This window comes from Perognathus longimembris, chromosome 2 (assembly GCF_023159225.1).
Source record: "Perognathus longimembris pacificus isolate PPM17 chromosome 2, ASM2315922v1, whole genome shotgun sequence".
In the NCBI taxonomy this organism is placed as follows: domain Eukaryota; kingdom Metazoa; phylum Chordata; class Mammalia; order Rodentia; family Heteromyidae; genus Perognathus; species Perognathus longimembris.
In genome coordinates this window covers 45,598,583-45,617,338 of record NC_063162.1, presented here as the reverse complement: position 1 = coordinate 45,617,338, position 18,756 = coordinate 45,598,583, and the positions used below count along the sequence as shown (strand labels likewise).

Sequence of the window (18,756 nt, the reverse complement as noted above, 5' to 3'; positions counted from 1 at the left end):
AGAAGTGGCTTTATCGTTACTCAAGTGGTAAGCAAAAGAAGCTCAGGCAGTGTCCAGGTCCAGAGTTCAAACCCCAGGACTGGCAGGGAGAAAACACAGCAACCCTCACCCAAAGTTGTAGGTGTGTTTCTGAAAATGGCAAAATAGTGATGGGCAAAGTAAAGGATGATGACATGGCCATCTGTGGCTCCTAGCTCCTATTCTGCAGATCTAGTTGATGTGCCCAGTAGACGTGGCTCCATGGGTTGGCTCCATTCTACTCATATCACTGCACCACCTCATATTCAATCACAGGAATTCTGCCTCTCTGTTCTTCCCAGCCACTCCATTCACACTAACCTTTTCAATGTAACAGATCACTGAAGTGGATAGGCCATGGTGGCTCACGCCTGTAATCCTAGCTTACTCAGAAGGGTAAGATTTGAAAATCATGGTTCAAAGCCAACCCAGGCAGAAAAACCTGTGAGCTTCTCATCTCCAATTAACCACCAAAAAGCTAGAAGTGGAGCTGTATCTCAAGTGGTAGAACACTAGTTGAGCAAAATAGCTCAGGGAGAGCATCCTGAGTTCAAGCCCCAGAACTGGTACGCGCGTGCACACATACACACACACACACACACACACACACACACACACACAAAGCATCTTTATTTCTGTGTTTAAATTCACGCATGGGGCTGAGGACGGTATTTTAATAAGGAACTAAAAGAAGTGAAGATCATACAAGTAAATCAGAGACATTCAGGATTCAAATCCTTGCTGGGACATTAAATGGGAAAAGCACATCCTTGAGCCTGTGCATCCCATAATAACCACACGTCATAGATCCCTTCAGGACACAGTGCCATAGAAGAGAACTGAGAAGAGAGTGATCTGTTGAGGATGAACATGTGGGAAGTTCATCCTTTCCTGGGTGCATGTTTGTTCTTTCATGTCTTCTGCATCCATGGGATGTGCATTGTGATCCTTTGGGTCTCTGCTGCTTTCATTGAACTTTTTTACATTTGTTATCTCTGCAATGGCGGTATTTTGTCCTTTTTTTTTTTAAAGTCCATATGAGCTACACTTCACCTCATTCTATTGTTTCAATCTCTTGTTTCAGAGTTTGAGGTATATTTAATTTCCTGACAAAATATTTTCTCCTATTGCTGTGTCGCCTTCCAAAACCTATACTTCCTCTTTCCTTTGATGCAATCCATCTCTTTCTTTCCTGCAGTTTGTTGTAGGCAGCTATAGAAGAATACCTGACTGGGCGATTTGTCAAGAATGGAGATTTATTTCCATACATTCTGGAGGGCGGGAAGTCCACAATCCGGGGATCTTGTAGCTTTGTCACTCCAGGGTAGACAGGGAAAGGCAATAAATAGTGCACATGTGAGGGAGAGGAAGGAAAGGGCCAATCTCATTCAGGAACCCATAAGCCACTCGTGTCAAAAGCATTAATGCAGTCATTCACACACTATAAAATCTATCCATTTAAAGTGTACAATCAATGGCTTTTAGCATTTAGAGTGTGTGACAAGCAGTTCCCAAACTTTCCATCACTCCCAAAAAGAAACCCCATTGCCCATTAGCCATTTACCTCCATTTCCCTCCCCTATACCACCACCTACCCATTTTCTGTATAGATTGCTTGTTCTTTCCACATTAGATTCTTTTTTTTTTGGCCAGTCTTGGGGCTTGGACTCAGGGCCTGGGTACTGTCCCTGGCTTCTTTTATCTTTTTTTTTTTTTGTCTCAAGTCTAGCACTCTGCCACTTGAGCCACAGCGCTACTTCTGGCCGTTTTCTGTATATGTGGTGCTAGGGAATTGAACCCAGGGCTTCATATGAGGCAAGCACTCTTTTTTTTTTTTTTTTAAACAAAAATAAACAAGTTTATTACACGCCAACATCAGAATGCTGATGTTTTTGTAGCTAGGTAGCCTCAGACAACAACACTGTGTACTTAAATTGAGCATAAACACATCTTTATAAGGAATTTGATCCCCCAAGACTCCCTGAAAAAGGTCACTAAACCATAATTTTCTGAGAAACTTATGTACTTGATCCTTGATGTCCTGGAGGAATTGATTCAAGAACCACTGATACTCGAGTTGTTAACATAGATGCTATAATGTTTGCAGGATGCTATACTCATCGTCTGATAGACCAAATCATCTCTAGATTATTTGTGATACCTAGTACAAAATAAATGCTGTGTACATAGTGCTATGCTCCCCCGGGGAGGGAATAATGCCAAGTCTCTGTTCCATAGAGGGTTTTTTTTGTTCCTTTTGGTCTTAGGCAGGTGCTTTTGTAGGCAGGCTCTTTACCACCAGGTTCCATCTCCAGCCCTTTGTTTAAAAAAAAAAAATGCTCTGATCTCTAATTAGCTGAGTCTGTGAACTTGTAGATCTGGAGGGCCAGCATGGTGTATAGCACTCCAGCAGTATCGTGTCTTTCAAAGTTATCAAAGTTTGCATCACTTAGGACTAAGACACCATTTTCTTCCTTAACTTCCAAGTCATCTTCCTCCTCTTCCTCCTCAAGGGCATTTTCTCTATCAGATGAATCGGAGCTGCGGCCGCCTCGCCATGGCCCAGCGGGGCTTCCCGGCCCGGTCCCGGGAGTCTTCGCCAACACCCGGTGGACTCCGCAGGCGTCGCGGCGCGCCCTGATTTCCTCGCACTGACGAGGCCCGTAAGGGAGCCGGGTCTCGCGGCGGGGCTGGGTCCGGAGCAGTGCACGCTGCGCAGGCTGCGGCGGCTCCCCAGCTAGCGCTCGGCAGGCAGCGAGTGCGGGGCCTAGACGCGCCGCCGCTCCACGCGCGCCCACCCCACCAGAGCGCCCCCGGGCGGCGCCCGCCTTCGAGGCAAGCACTCTTGCCACTAGGCCATATCCCCAGCCCCTGGATACATTTCTTGTATTGTTTGTTACCTCCTCCCTCATTCCCCCCTCCCCACATTAGCTTCTTTCAGTGTATGAAATGAAACTTTTCATTTCCCAGAACCTCAAATCCACAGTCCTTGTTTTTTTTCCACCAAACCAAGGAGACTGTGATGTATTCAGAGTTCTCTTAGGTGGTTTCTACTCTTGCACCACTTTGGAGGGACAAGGCACACTTCATTCCTACAGCTTTCAACAGTTGGCCCAAATGGTTGGTTCAATCTCTAGATGATTCTCCTCCAAAACAGATGCTTTGGTTGGGATTCTTTCTGGTTTCCACATAAGTGGCATTGTATTTCCTCTGGGTCAATTTAGTATGACAAAGGAAAGAAAACTAGCAACAAAGATACCATAATAGTCATTGTGGATTGTTGCTGGCGGTGGCAGTGGTGTGTGTGTTGTCCCGTGTGTGTTGTACTGAGGCTTGAATTCAGGGTCTGGGTGCTATCCCTTAGCTTTTTCATTCAAGGTTGGTGCTCTACCACTTGAGCTACTGCTACACATTTGGCTTTCTGGTGGTTAATTGAAGATAAGAGTCTCATGGACGTTCCTGTTCAGGCTGGGTTTGAGCCTCAGTCCTCAGATCTTAGCCTCTTAAGGAGTTAGGATGACAGGGGTCATCCACCAACACCAGGCAGTAATTGTGTTTTGTCCATTACTTGGTTGTGAAGAAGCAAAAATCAACCCAAACTGAAAAGCACAAAGGCGTCCCTGCCCTTCCTCAAGCTGGAGGATAGCCAAGGTCAATGCCAGCTATAAAATGCACAAAGCAGACCACAAAGACAATAACAAAGAGGTCACAAAGCAGTGATGAGACACCACAGTCACCACCTCTTTCTGGGACCATTAACTTTCTTACTAGTGAGATCCCAGGGCCATAGCTATTTTAACTTGGTCCTGGGGCCACCCAGTTGCTTAGCTATCTTGGCTAGTGACAGAACCAATCCCCACTTCATCCCTGCTTTGCTTCTGCAAAACTGATCCTGCCTGCCTTGATCCTCCCCAGACCACACCAGTGAGACTAAAGACCCACACCCCTCTTCCACTCCTCCACCATATTCCACCATATCAATACATTCCATCAAGCCACAGACTTGATCTCTGATATCTTTGGCTTGTTGGACTTGAATAGTTGGCATTAAATGGGCATACCTGTTGCTCTGGTTTGTCCATTCAGCTAGGTGTTTGTTTGCTGTCAGAGATCATTAACCAAGGGAAATAGTTTGGGGAGATTCTTCCAGCAGAAATGGAAAGGGAAATAGCAGCTCTCTGAGTCCTGGTCATCTCTTTTACCTTAGCATAGATGTTAACACTGCCAGTATTAGACAGTTTTGCTGCCCACGGGGGCATATAGATGACTGTCCAGTCCTGGGCACAGAGAGCACTTGAGCCAGTGAGCTATATGAGCATGTCAGGCTCCCTCCCAAACCCTGCCAGGGAAAAACCTCCAAGAGGCAGCTGGTCCTCCCTCTAGCTAGCTGACTTGTCCCTGGGCCAGTCCTCTGTCTTTTGGGGGCTCAGTCAACTGCTCAGCTCAGTGGCATGCTCTCTGTTTGTTTCCCTCCTTCCCTCTTCATCTCCCCTTTCCCCTTCCTTTCCCTCTTCTTCCATCCTTTCTTCCCTCCCCCTATTCCTCCCTCCCTTCCTCCTCCCTCTCTTCTTTCTTTCCTTCCTTCTCTCCCTCCCTCCTTTCCTTCCTTTAAAAAAATGCAGTGCTAGGGACTGAACCCAGGTCCTCGTGCCTACAAGGCAAGTACTCTACTGAGCCACACTTCCAAATCTCAGGCCACTTCTTGGTAATTTGTGATTCGAAGTTCAAACTATAGATCATGTGGAGTTCCCAGTAATGAAGTCACTAAGTACATATTACCCTTTCCATCCTCGTGCCAGAGAGACTATGAGAGGTCAAATGACCCCAGCTAGTAAGTGGCATATGCACCTAATAAGCACAACACACCACTTGCTCAAGTATCTCTGAGGGATCAAAAAGAAATGGAGGCACAGAGGGAGATATGACTCCCCTCAGACACATTGGTAAAACCCAGGTCTCTTGGCTTAATAGCCCAGCTCCTCTCTTTCCAGGACTGTGAGCAGCAGCCTTTCCTATTGGTCCAGGCAGAGGCCAGGGAGGACTCACTTTTTTTTTTTGCTTGTTTTGTTTTTTTGCCAGTTGGGACACTTGAACTCAGGGCCTGAGCACTGTCCCTGGCTTCTGTTTGCTCAAGGCTAGCACTCTACCACTTGAGTCATAGCGCCACTTCTGGCCTTTTCTATATATGTGGTGCTGAGGAATTGAACCCAGGGCTTCATGTACACAAGGCAAGCATTCTACCACTAGGCCATCTTCCCAGCCCCGGACTCACTTTTCATACCCTGGCCCATTAAGGTCATTTCACCTGGAGTTGCTCACCTTGGACTTGGAAGTCAAGGACAAGGAGGAGATGTTGATGGGCTCCCTTGGCTAGGAGATTCCTTTACTGTGCTCAGCTCAGCAGACCAGTGGCTACATACAATGGCCACAGACCAAACCCACTGAGTTGACAGGTTTCATGTGACCTTTGAAGTACTTGTTTGAACATGTGAAAATCAGTACTTAGTGTTCTCTCAAAGCAATGGAAACACCAGATCCTTGTTCCACTTGACTACAGCTGTTTGGCTGTAGTCCCTACCATCATTCCAAGGCTGCCTGGAGTTGGGCAATCCTACATTGCACACCTATAGTCCCTTTATAAATGCTATGACTTTCTCGGCTTACTCAGCTGTCCCCTGCCCCACACCTTGATGATTCTCATCCAGGCACCAATAGCCTTTGGGCCCAAGACTAACTGAACTGCTTCCCTTTCCTTTAGCTGGATCGTTGCCTGGTGAACCTCTAGCTCAATCGTCTGTTTTATAGAGCAAGTGAAGCTCCAGAGAGAGGGAGAGATTTGTCTGGTCAGGGAGCAGAGAAAGTTCTATGTTGTGTGTTTTAATTATGAACCGCAGACTATTAGCTGTAGGGGGTGTCCAATTTCATCCACTATTAAAAAGTGTTTTCTGATGGCTTAGTTTTGTGTAATGGTCAGTTCCTTGGCTGGGATGGGGTGGGGTGGTGAGGAGGACACGGGCAGAGCAGAGGTAACTTCAGAGCCAGGCTTATCACTCCCCATATGACCCGTGACAAAGCTTTTCTCTGAGTCTTGGCTTCTTCATTCAGATAGGAACTGTTCCCAGTCAGAACACTGGCTTGGTCAATAAGCAAATGGAATACTGGACACTGATTTCAGTGGGTGGGGTTTCATCCCTCCCCAGCCTCCCATTTCCTTTTGTAAATATTATCCAAAGCTGATCTTCTGACTAGAGATACTTCAAAGCTAAATAATCCTTCCAGAAAGAAGTTGGCAAATGTCTTTAAGATAGTTTTGTTTTGCTTTGTGTCAGTACTAGGGCTTGAACTCAGAGCCTGGGTGTTGCCCCCTACCTTTTTATGCTCAGGATAGCACTCTACCACTTAAGCCACAGTTCTACTTCTGGCTTTCTGGTGGTTCATTGGATATAAGAGTTTCCTTCCCTGGCTGGCTTTGAACCACAATCCTCATATCTCAACCTCCTGAGTAGCTAGGATTGTAAGCATGAGCCACCAGTGCCCAGTGGGTTCGTTTTTGTTTTCACAGACAGGCAAAGCAAATATAAAAATGTTCTCATCCTTGTTTCTGAGATGAGCAGGTGGGCATAGGATACTGACAGCTGGTGACTCCCCAGATGTATCTGACTCTCATCCTCCATGGAGCCCCCTTAGGCTGGTTTCCATATCTTCCTCCTTCCATTCAAGTACTGTGGTCATTCCTGCTTATGACTGTTGCTCTACTTCCTACTGGAGATGGTGCCTGAACAAAGGCTCTAGTGTTAGAAAACATTATCAACTCAATATAGCTGCTCCTCCTTGTCCCTGTGGTGCCACTGCCCTGAGCACTATGGGAAAAGAGTTACAGGGAGAAGCAGGGCTCAGGGGCAGGAGAGCGGAGATGCACTGGCAATGTCCACCATGGGCTCAGGCTAGGGAGAACATGTCAGTATGTTCTCCATGTGTTATTCTTGTTCCATACAATGGGCCAGGACTGCTGAGGTGCTGGGGCTCTTCAAGGGCCCCACTCTGCCCTTACTGCCTCCATAGAAAGGATTGCTCTAGACCAAGGGAAAAGTATCTGCCCAGTGTCTACCAATGATCCTTGCTGTAGGCTCTGGGAACCAGGGTCCACTGGATTTCCTGCCTAACGACTCCTAATTCCACCACTAGGGCCTGATTTTAGCAGCTCCCTGGTCAGTCCCCAGAGGGGTGTAGGGAGGGACCCCATGTGTGCATTCCTGGGCCCATTTGGAAACTGTTTTCAATGGAGTAGATCCCAAAGGGAGGCTGTGTGAAGAAGCGTGGAGGAGGGTAGAAATGGCGCTTGATCTGACAGGGTTGCTCTGCCCACACACAGGCCTGTGAAGACCTTGAAGGAAGGAAGAAAAGCAGCCTCTGCACTCTTGTCTCATGACACAGATGCTAGGGAAAAACCTGTGTGTCCACTGAAACTGTGGTAATGGATTAGAGATGTCTGACATGGGCAAAGAATGAGTTGTGGATCTGAACTTTGTTTTGTTTTGTTTTTTGAGACAGAGCCCCATGATGTAGCCAAGGTTATATAGCCATGAAATTGCTATGTAGACCAGTCTGGACTCAAACGTGCAGTCTTCCTGCCTCTACCTGGTGACTACTGGGATTACAGGTGTGTGTACCATGCCTGGCTCGTGGATTGGCAGTTTAAAATTGCACGGTGTGATTCATATCAGCCTTCCTTGTTCAAGAATACACTTCCAGTCCTGCCCGGGATCCAGGTTGTACTTAGTTCCTTCCAAGGAAGGAGAGCTCACCACCTTTCAAAGAAACCACCCCTTGGAAGCTCTGATCACTAGAATGCTTATCTCTTGTCAGATCCCAAAACTACTTCCTATGCATCTCCACCTTGTGGGTAATGGCTTCCCCAAGGCCACCCTCTGCCAGCTCCTACCCCCAATCATCTTGCTGTTATACCCCAGTGCAGTCCCTTAGTACTGAGAAAGGAAACACACACACACACACACACACACACACACACACACACACACAGCATCACTTTGGGGATACAAAACAGAATGCTAAGGACAATGTGAATAAATACATAACAAATATAAAACAAAATGCCAAGGACAGTGTGAATAAATACATTTAAAATATCAAGATTTCCAATTCACAATATATAATTTTATCCCAAACCAGGCTGATTCCCATAGGAACTTGCACAGCAGAGAGACCTCAAGAGCCTTCGGCCTCGGTATTCCCCCAAGGAGGCTTCAGGCCTGGGGTCCATTGCTCCAAATCCTCCAGCCTAGGGAAGGAAGAACTGACAGCACCAAGGACTCACTTCCTGAGATCCAGAGGGATGAGGACTGCCCCTTGGCAGTGACAGGGAGGGCAAATGAGCCTGGTTTCATACAAGCCCAGCACTGTGGCAGAGGCTGCTGTCCTTCCCTTGCCCTTTCTGGTCCTCAGCCCTGCACTCAGTCACGCCTCACAGGACCTCACACCTTGAGCCCAGCTCCAGCCTGCTGTGAGGGCCCCAACTCCAGCAGAGTGAGGTCTGGCAAAAGGGGATGGCAGAGGGGCACAGCTTGAGAAATCACATCTCCTCTGGGTCCCTGTCACCTTCCAGGCCAGGCCCCCTTACAGCCTGAGTGACAACCTAAGCTGAGGTTCCTGGAGCAGCAGGGGTCAAGCACCAGTCTGGAAACCTCTGCATGATGAGAACATGGAGTCCAGAGTGTCTGGGCCCCCTCCTCTGGTGGCCTAGGTATGCTCTTGGGAGGCTAGCCTGTAACCTGTAGTGGCTACAGAAGTGACAGAAGAGACAATAAAGGGGCAGAGAGTTGTGGACACAAGCTCTGCCTTCTAGGCAGCAAAGGTGATCTGGCCTCTGCCCTGGCCCCAGCCAGCAGAGCTGTGTGGGGACCTGTATGGAGCCTACAGCTAAGGAGATATGAGCCTGAGAGGTTCTTGCCTCAACCCTACCCTGTAGTGGGGAAGCCTCGCCTCCATATTCATCCCAGCCCCACATCTGCACCTGCTCTTTGAGCAGTCCCCACCTCCCTTGGCCCTGCTTTGCATTTGGGGCCCCTATAAGACCTGGGAACACAGACAGCCCTGAAAGCTCCTAGTGTGAGCTTCAGACCTCCCCTGACCCAGTGGCTATGGGGAGGGAACGCTGGACAGCCCTCGGTCATGGTCACAGTCATGGTCATGGTAGGAAAGGCCCAGGAGCCTTTGAGAGATCAGGTCTGGGCCTGCTAGCTGAGGTATCTCTGGTTAGGGCTTTCCCTGATCTTTCTCTTCTTCCCACCCTCCCACCCCCATCATGGGGTACAGAGCACCACAGCCCCAAACAAGAACAAGAAGGCAAATAATTTAAAAGGAAGTCTGTCCTTGTCACTGCTCCACTGTCACGGGGTAGCACCTAGTGAAAAGGTGACTGACTGGTGGGAGGGGCGTAGTACAGCTCAAGTCACTGGGGAGGTGGCTGGAAGGCTGGTGCCCCAATGCCTTGGATCCTCCTCCCCAGGCTGTCCTTGATCCTTGGAGGTTGGCACAGCTGTCTGGGTCCAGCCCCAAGGTGGTCCCTGAGAGGTGGTGGGAGAGGGGTCCCTGAGTGATCCGGTGCTTGGTGTCTCAGGAGCCAAGTGATGCTGGGTCACAGAGGTACTTGCATCCCGTGGTCCCGGGAGCTGCGTGGGTGGGTCTTGCTGCTGGTCACTGGGTTCTGCTGGCCCCTTGTTAGGCTCTGTGGCTTCAAGAGTGGCCCTAGGTTCTAATAAGGGACTCTTGGGAGTGGAGAAGGGAGGTAGTGAAGACAAAGTGCTGTTCAGGCTAGCGTTGAGGCCTGAGGTCTTCTTGGTGCAGGACTCACAGCACAGTCGGTAGTATCCAGGAATGGTGCAGTAGCGATCCAGTACTTCCATCTGGCAGAAGATGGACCTGTCCCCCGCACAGGGCTCCGCTGCACACAACACAAGGACCAATGGCAGAAGGTGACACCGACACTTGCTCTACCCATGGCCATCCTCCCTCCCCTGCCCCTGCTGTCCTTACTACACACAGTGTTTCCCAGAGATGGAGACAGGCCGCCCAACAGGAAAGAACCCTTCCCAAAGGAGGAGGAATTGATGCCCCTTAAGAGTAGTGAGTCCCTAGGTGGGGAAATCCACCCAGCACCAGCACTACCTGGAAGTTTGGAGACAATGCAAATTCCCAGGCCCCACCCAGACCTGGTACACCCAAAACTCTAGAGTGGGGTCCTCACAGATTTTTTTTTTACATACAGCAATAATTTACTCTGAAATGTTCACTTTGTTTCTGTTGAGACACAATCCATATCTCGTTAATAAAAGAGCAGCCACCTTGCCTCAGATACCAGAATATATGACAGTTACAGCATAGCAAAAATCCTACCTACTTTCAGATAAAATCTAGTTCATGTAAAATAGTTTCATTCAATGTTTTACAGTTAACACAGTTTTTTTGAGCACAAGATAGTGTGCCCTCACAGATTTTTAACAAAACCTCCAGGGGATTCTAGGTGGGGAGACCTGTGAACCCAGCCCTACGTAATTCATTCACAGATTCAGCTGTGGCCTGTGCCCAGCTCCTCCTCACAGAACCTGGGGCAGGGAAGGGAGGAGAGGGGACTTGGGGGAAGGGGGTGCCAACGTGAGAGCCCTATTCTGAGTAGAAGTGGAAACCCCTCCCCTTCCCACCCCACCCCCAGGACTGTGACCCCTGCTGCCAGTCAGGCTGTGGCCCAGGTTGCCCACGTATATAATAACACTTGACACTCAGGGCCCATCTAGATTATCAAATTTTCCACCACCAAATTTGAATTAAGCAAATGGAAGTTCAAGTCCAGACACTAGCCCTTAAGAACTGTGAGCCCTTGGAAAAGACACTTAAATTCTCCACACCCCAGTTTCTCCAAAATGGGGATGGTGCTGACAGGTACCAATAAGTGATAACATTACAATTATTAATTGTATTTATAAAGCACACAGGGACTGCTCTAGTTTTTCCTTGCTTTAAATAGCACCTAAAATGTTTCTGTAATTAATTCAAGCAAAGATCTCTAGCCTGAGATCAAAGGCTACAGTGTAGCTTTCTACTCATTTTTACCAGAGATGGCTGTAGGGTAGAAGGCAGTGAGGTTTAGGGGGAGATCTCAGAAAAGGAATACTAGTGGCCTCTAGATGGCGCCAATACCTCAGGACCAGAATCTCTTGACTTTGGGGAAGAATAGAAGGTTTCCCCAGGAACTTGGCCAGTCTCAGAGGAGGGAAGCTGAACGGCTCAGAGATTTGCACAAGGTCACATAGCCTTCTAACTAGGAGTTGAGGTCTGACTTTTCTGCTACTCACCCTGCCAGACCTTGTTTGGTGGGAGGGAGAGAGAAGAAACCTAGGAGGGGGAACACTCAGCACAGCAGGTGGCCGGCAACTTGGAACACATGGTTGGATAAGTGGAGAGATGTGAAGACAAGCTGAGGGGTGATGCCATTGTTTGGTTAAATGGCCACACATAGCAGAACATACACTCCTTCCCTCATTTCTCCCCCTCCCCCTTCCCCAGCAGCCCTGGGAACACAGCTCTACCAAATGATCCAAAATGCTTAGAACCAAATATGGTTCCAAACTTTGGGATCAGAAGAGTAATGTCTATGACAGAATGTCCTCAGTGAAGACTAGGGATCACACCTTATTGCCAAACATAGTAGCATTCTGCAGCCAAAGCATAAAGGAGCTCATTAGTCCAGGTCAGATTTTTGTCCCCAAAGACGTGTGCACTACATTTAGGAATCAAGTTCTCAGCTCCCAGCACACTGTAATTCTAGAGACCAAGACAGCCTGGGGACACCGAGGCCACCCAGATACATGACAGCTCTGCTCCCTGCACAGCCCCTGTTGGGACACGAGTCCCTGAAAGGTTTGAGGAGGGAAGGTTTGAGAAGTGCACTTACTTGCTGATATCTTGTTGGTGGAATCCTTCACTGTGGAATTCTGGAGAGTTCCTGTACATAAGGAGAAGCAACTGTATGTAGTACATTGGTGAACATCCCTCATCTAAAATGCTTGGGACTGGAAGTTTAGACATGGGGGTCAGGGGGTATTTTGGAATATTTATATGCAACATAATGAGGCATTTGAGGGATGGAACCGAATTCTAAATATGAAATTCATTGACACCTACCATGAAGATAATTTTGTACAATATTTTGAGTAATTTGAGGGAATGACAGTGACTTATCCTGTAAGTGCAGCCATAGAATTCTCCACTTGTCAGTCCTCGAAAAGTTATAGACGTCAGATTTTTAGATTAGGGATGCTCAACCTTGATTTGGAATCTCCAAGGGCCAGGATGTAAGGCTGGGAGGGTCTAAGGTGTAGCTGGGTCAGGGAAGAAGCTCTGGACCAAGCCAGCCCATCCCATGTGCTCACCTGCACAGGCAGGCAGGCTGCAGATCTGCACATTGTCTGGTTTGTTCCCATCGCACTGCCCGAGACTGTTGGCGTTAGTCCTGCACACCACCTGCCGCTGCTGGATGCCTTCTCCACAGGTGGTAGAGCACTGTAGGGGAGGACCAGGGCCAGGCATAGCCCCCAGCATCAGGGTAGGTGGACACAGAGACAGAGGACCGGCCAGTGAGCTCAGAGTTCAGCCAGCACCCGAGGACAGGAAGGGTACAAAGGAGGTGCTATTCCTCCCTTGACCATAGTGACATGCAGAGACTGCTGCTCTCAATAGCCCAGCCAGGACACCCTCTCCCCTACTGGCAGGTTCTTACAAAGCAATGCTGAAGAGCTAAAGACCCACAGGCCCTCCCCCAATCTGAATGATAAGCCCTTGGCTCCAGGGCAGATCTGCACCCTATTCCAGCCACTGACACCTGAGTCCACTATGTTTGTGCTCTGCACCTGCTTCTCAAATATTTCATGTCACTCTCTGGCAAGCTCCCTGTCCTGATCCACCACATGGCGTGACTAAGGCTAAGCAGGGGCCTGGATTGTGGCATTTGCTGCCCACTGGCTGTTTCCAGTTCTGTTAAGCAGGAGAGCCGGAGGACAGGTTCTCCATGGACCCTTCTGGTGTGACAGCCATTGATTCAGAAATCCGATAGACCCAGCACCAGATGCTAATGCATGAGTTCTTCCTCCCTGGTTGGAGGGCAGAAGGGAAATAATGCTAGGTGCTCGGGCTTCCACATACACCATCCCCTGCCCCTGACGCTCTTCTTACTGTGACAGGGTCAGCAGGGAGGGATGCTGAGCTGTCATTGCAAGGCTCTCAGAAAGGCAAGCTGCCCAACATGATTGGATCACTTCCTAGGCACTGACAGTGGCATCTGGCAGGATGAGGAAGACCTCACAAAACTCCACTTGTACTTGGAGGGTGGAAGGGAGGTCATGACCATCGAGGGAGGCAAGGAGACAAACATGACTGACTGATCCTCTCATAAGACGAAAAATCCCAAACCACAGCCTTGAGAGGCTGTCAGTCTTACAAGAGACTACATTTCCACTGACTACTGTTAGTGTTATGTTAGGGCCTTGGAGGACCTACAACCTTTCTTACTTGTGTAAAAACAAATGAAGCTATGGTATACAGAATATAAAATGTGCATGAGCTGAGTGGGAATTTTTGGGTTTTTTGTTCTCTATTTATTTTTAATGCTGTGGATTGACCCCTGGGCCTCTAACCTGCTGGGCAAATTCTCTAACACTGAGCTACACCCCCATCCCCCCAAGTGAAGAATTTGGGTTCTTTTTTTTTTTTTTTTTTAGGAGAAAGTAAGTACTGGGTTTTGAACCCAGATCTCATGCTCAATCAGCTTGCTTCCTGAACTGGCGCTCCTAACACTTGACCGACATCTCAAGTTTTGTGTTTTGGTGTTGTTGTTGTTTATGGGGTTTTAAATTTTGTTTTGTTTTTTGAGATAGAGTCTCTTGGAATTATCTGCCATGCCTGGCCTCTGTTTCTCAGCCACCTAAGTAGCTAGGGTTAGAGCATGAGCCACTGGTAACCAGCTCAGGAATTTTAGTTTTTTTAAAAGTACTCTGTTATGGGGCTGGGGTAGGGCACCTGCCTAGCAAGTTCAAATCCAAGGACCACTAATTTTTTTTTAAATTTTCTATTGTGCACTATTTCAAGCAGCCACTACCTGACCACTCTCTGTCCGTGTCCTTGGTCACATTCCCCATCACCTTGCACAGCTCCCGCTTGGATCTGGAGCACTACTTGTCCTTGGTTGACTTGTCTATTGAGTCCCTCACTGGACCATAAGGCGCACAAGGGCAAGAACCTTTCTGCTGGTTGAGGTCAGGTTCCATCCCTTCACATGCAGCTGCACTTGGTATATATTTCTTGTATGTAAGACTGTGTTCTGATTTGCTCATCTTAACACTCGATATTATTCCTCCCAGTGTCATGTGAACTTGGCAGAGATGTAAATGAATCTAAAACCTGACACAGACCCTCAGCACAGCTTATGTGGAAGCTACACTGCTTTGTTTCCAGAAAAACCAGCCCAGATGTGGGGAAATATCCAGAAGTGCCAGAAAAGTCCTCAGGTTTTTCCCATCCCAGACTCCACTCTGCCCATGTACTTTCCACTTCTGAGGACCCCTTACCTGGGACCAGGCTCCTGTCCTCCACTGCGCTGGGCAGGGCACACGGAGGCAGGGCCTTCTGGCTTCTGGCCGGTCACCAGGGCAGGCCTTGGCAGGCATGGCCTTGTGAGTACCATTGGAGATGGGTAGAAGGCACTGCACTCCCCGGGTCTGCACCCCCAGCTTCCCACAGCTCCGGCTACAGGCACCCCACTCCTCCATCACCCACCTGGACAAAAGATAGGACAAAAGATGGAGTGAAGTGGGACCAAGGGGAAACCTCCTTCCAGAGCCTCTCCCCCTGTCACAAAAAGCAGGTTTAGACTTGAGAATGCTTAGAGCAGGACAACTGGTCTACCTTGATTTGTGTGGCCTCAGGGAGATTCCCTACTCTCTCTGCTGTTACCTCATATACAGTTCATTGCACATTTCAAGTCCTAGCATCCCACTTGTCCTTAGGCAATGTATGGACCCTGCTAAGTCTCAGTTACCCCACTTTTACATCAGGATGGTTTCAATATCCCATAAATATCCCAGTGCAACTGTGTGCAGGTGCTTCCGCAGCAAGACCCAGCATGGACCAAAGCCACACTTTCGCAGGTGTCCCTCCTATGGGGACAGGAGTGCTGTTTGGACCACCTGAGAAGCTCTGCAGTGAGTCCACAAGCATTTCAGGAGCAAAGCAACTTCTACCAACATCTAACGCAGGCCATGGATGAGTTAGCAGCAAACTGTGCTGGTGGGATGAGGATGAGGGTAGCTCCTCCCCATTTCCTGATGTTTCTATTAGTAAACCAGGGCTCTTTGAGCTACATTCCCAAAGTTAGCCCTTGTCTTTTAAAATCAAGAAGCCCAAAGTTGAGGATGGGTGGTCCACCCAGGTTCTCGGGTAGAGTGAGCCCTGCCCCTGTTGAAGGGGAGCACTGAATGACAGTGCAAAGTATTAAATGTGGAAGAGAAGCTTGGAGGGAAGGATGAAGCTGTCTTAAGCACCACAAGGCTGGGTATGAAGGGGCTCATCCCTCAGTACATTCACAGGCTGGGAGCACTTGTGGTTGCTCTCACATAGGCTGAGAGCATTTATGGAATGGTTACAGTTACACAGGATGTAGGAAGGAATCATCCACCGGGCTGGGAGTATTCACTCAGGGTGGGAGCTCTCAGAAGTAGAAAGTACTTACTCGGGGTAAGTGTGCTCACAGAAGCTGGGAGCACTCGTGAAGGCCGTTATAGCCCTAGGGCTAGACATGTGATCAGGGCTGAAAGCACTCACACAGGATGGGAAGCACTCCCAGGGTAGCAGTGTCCACATGACTGGGATCACTCACCCAGGATAGGAAGCACTCAGAGAAGTAGGAGACACTCATGGAGACTGAGAGTACTTAAGACTGAGAACACTAACAAAGCTGGAGCACTTAGAGCTGGGAGCACCCACCCAGGCTAGCAGAATTCACATAGATAGTACTCACAGAGACTGGAGCATTCAAAGGGCTGGGAGCACTCATACAGGATGTGAGAATCCACACAGAATGGGCTCATTCACACAGATGGGGAGCCCTCGGGGAGGCAGAGAGCACTCACACATTTGGGCGCACTCACAGGCCAGGAGCACTCACGCGGGCTGGGTGCACGGGTGCTGGTTGCAGCGACGGCGGATGGGCTTGGGCTTCTTCTTGTGGTCGCACAGGTGCCTCTGTACCATGTGGTGGTCCCTGCGGCGCCGGCAGCCATATTTGGTGAACTGGATTCCTGTGAAGGGCAGAGGGCTGGGAACCTACTCCAGGACCCTCTTGTCTTGACAACATCCTCAGGGTGGGGGCCTTCCAAAAAGCCTGAATTCTACCTTCTACCTGCTTCTGTGGCTCCACCTGCCCAAGCTGCCCGGTGCAGTGCTGGCTCTGAATACTGCCTCTTCCCTCCCCAACAAGGAGAACATTCATGGACCCTGGGCCCTAACCCAATGCCCAGAATAGTTTCCACATACTGGAGTTTTTCAAGGAGAAACTGAGGCAGGTCCACATCATATGGGGACATCAGCCCTAACTCTGACTTCTTTCCTCCCCAGAGGCCCTGAACTGCCCCTCCCGGGTGCTGGAGGGATGGGGGAGCCATACCTCCTCCACAGGTCTTGGTGCAGGGAGCCCAGCTCTTGAGCGCCCACTCGTAGGTGACAGTCTCCTCCAGGAGCACGTTGTTGCTCCCGATGAGGGGCAGCAGGTCCTCGTGGATGACGTACTTGTAAGCTAGGCTACCACGAGGGCCGCCCTCCGCTGGGGGGAGCACCTGAGGGAAGACAAGCAAGAGGTGGTGTGGGAGCAGGGTAGAGTAGCCAAAAGGAAGGAAGGGGCCATGGGGTCATTCATGGAATGGGGACTGAGCTAGGTGTGGCTCCAAATGTGGGACTTTCACACTAATGGCCAGGTGACAAACTCCTGTGCCCTGTGCTAAACAATTGCTGCGTGCCAAGCCTAAAAGCAACTCTCACACTGGTGAATGCACCTCCCTCCACAGACCTATTTTTTTTTTGCCAGTTTTGGGGCTTGAACTCAGGGCCAGAGCACTGTCCCTGAATCTCTTTGTGCCTAAGACTATTGCTCTATCCCTTGAGCCACAGAGCCACTTCTGGCTTTTTTCTAAGTAGTTTATTGGAAATAAGAGTCTCACACTGACTTTCCTGCCAGGAATGGCTTTGAACCACAATCCTCAGATCTCAGCCTCCTGAGGAGCTAGGATTACAGGCATGAGCCACCAGTACCTTTCCAGACCTATATTCTGACAGGGGCAGGAGCCATGCCCATTGCTCATGTTCATAGCAATCAGGCTTAGTTGGCTGCAAGAGTTGGTTGCTAAGCAGCCTGTATGCACGACCCTTGTCAGCTATATGGTTTGCAAACATGTTCTCCCACTTGGTGAATGATTCCTTCTGAAAATTCCTTGCTTCCTTCCCCCTTTTCCTCCTCCTTCCTTCCTTTCCTCTCTCTTTCTTCCTCCCTTCTTTTTTCCTTCCCTCCCCACTTCCTTTTCTCCTCTCTCCATCCCTCTGTTCCTTCCTTCCTTCCCTCTTTCCCTTCCTTTCCTTCCTTCCTTCCTCCTTGCCTTCCTTTCTTGACAGTACTGGGGTTTGAACGCAGGACCTTGTACTTGCTAAGCAGATGTTCTACTGCTAAGCAGCCCTTTTTACTTTTCACACTATCCTTTGATGTACAAAAGTTTTCTGTTTTGATGGTCTAGTTTATACACTTTTGCTCTCATGCTTTTTGCTTCATACCTAAGAATCCAAAATTTACCCCTGTTTTCTTCTAAGCTGTAGCTTTTCAGCTTATATATTTGGGTCTTGGATCTATTTTGAGTTGGTATTTGTGCATATGTGAGGTAGGAATCCAAAGTCATTTTTTGCAGGTGAATGTTTGGTTGTCTCAGCACCATTTGTTGAAGAGACTATTTGTTTCCCTCTTGCATGGCCTTGGTAACCTTGCTGAAAATCAGCTGGCCCCAAGTATTATGGTGGTAAAGCAAATAGAAAATGTGTTAATGCAATTAATACATTAATATCAACAGCCACAGAGCCTACCCTCTGGGACCTCTCTGATTGGAAAAGACTACACCTGGAACAAAGCCTGTCCAAGATCTCCCAGCTGCCCACCAGAGCCACCGGTGTGCAGACAGAGCTCTCCTGGCCTTAACAATATGAGCCTATATGAGCCTAGCCCTGCTGTATGAGGCCTGGCCCAGGCCTAGACAAATAGATTGGGCAAAGATAGACCTAGGCCAGGACAATGGTGCTCTTTCCCCTTCTCAGATACTAGCATTGCCAGGTGGCCCTGCAGGTCAGCTGCCTTAAAAGCCTGAGAGAGACACTTTAGGACTTGAGCCTGGGCCACATCGTGTTGCACAACAACACTAGGTGCTAGGATGAACTTCCAAAGCAGCCCTACACTCCCTCCCACCCCAGGCCCCAATTTCCCAGCTGCAGTAAAGGAGAGCATGGGCCCTCCTGACAGCAAGGAGACACTGCTCCCTTCTCCTGGCCATCTTTCCAGTGCTCAGGCACAAATGAGGAGCTGCCCCAGGATGAAGGGCACCTTGGCCTCCTGCAGAAAACATCAGACTGGCCCTTGAAGAC

General features: G+C 49.0%; 1 protein-coding gene across 1 annotated transcript in view; it reads right to left on the bottom strand.

Annotated features, from left to right (window-relative positions):
- Nucleotides 1–8,178: 8,178 nt before the first annotated feature.
- Adamts14 (ADAM metallopeptidase with thrombospondin type 1 motif 14) overlaps nucleotides 8,179–18,756 on the bottom strand; it is a 65,166-nt gene continuing 54,588 nt past the window's right edge. Inside the window, exons 17-22 of the mRNA XM_048338951.1 lie at nucleotides 16,748–16,916; nucleotides 16,250–16,382; nucleotides 14,655–14,862; nucleotides 12,465–12,594; nucleotides 11,987–12,037; nucleotides 8,179–9,979 (exon numbers count right to left, since the gene is read on the bottom strand). Of these exons, the coding sequence (XP_048194908.1) occupies nucleotides 9,483–9,979; nucleotides 11,987–12,037; nucleotides 12,465–12,594; nucleotides 14,655–14,862; nucleotides 16,250–16,382; nucleotides 16,748–16,916 (1,188 nt within the window). The 3' untranslated portion in view covers nucleotides 8,179–9,482. The remainder of the gene's footprint in view (nucleotides 9,980–11,986; nucleotides 12,038–12,464; nucleotides 12,595–14,654; nucleotides 14,863–16,249; nucleotides 16,383–16,747; nucleotides 16,917–18,756) is intronic.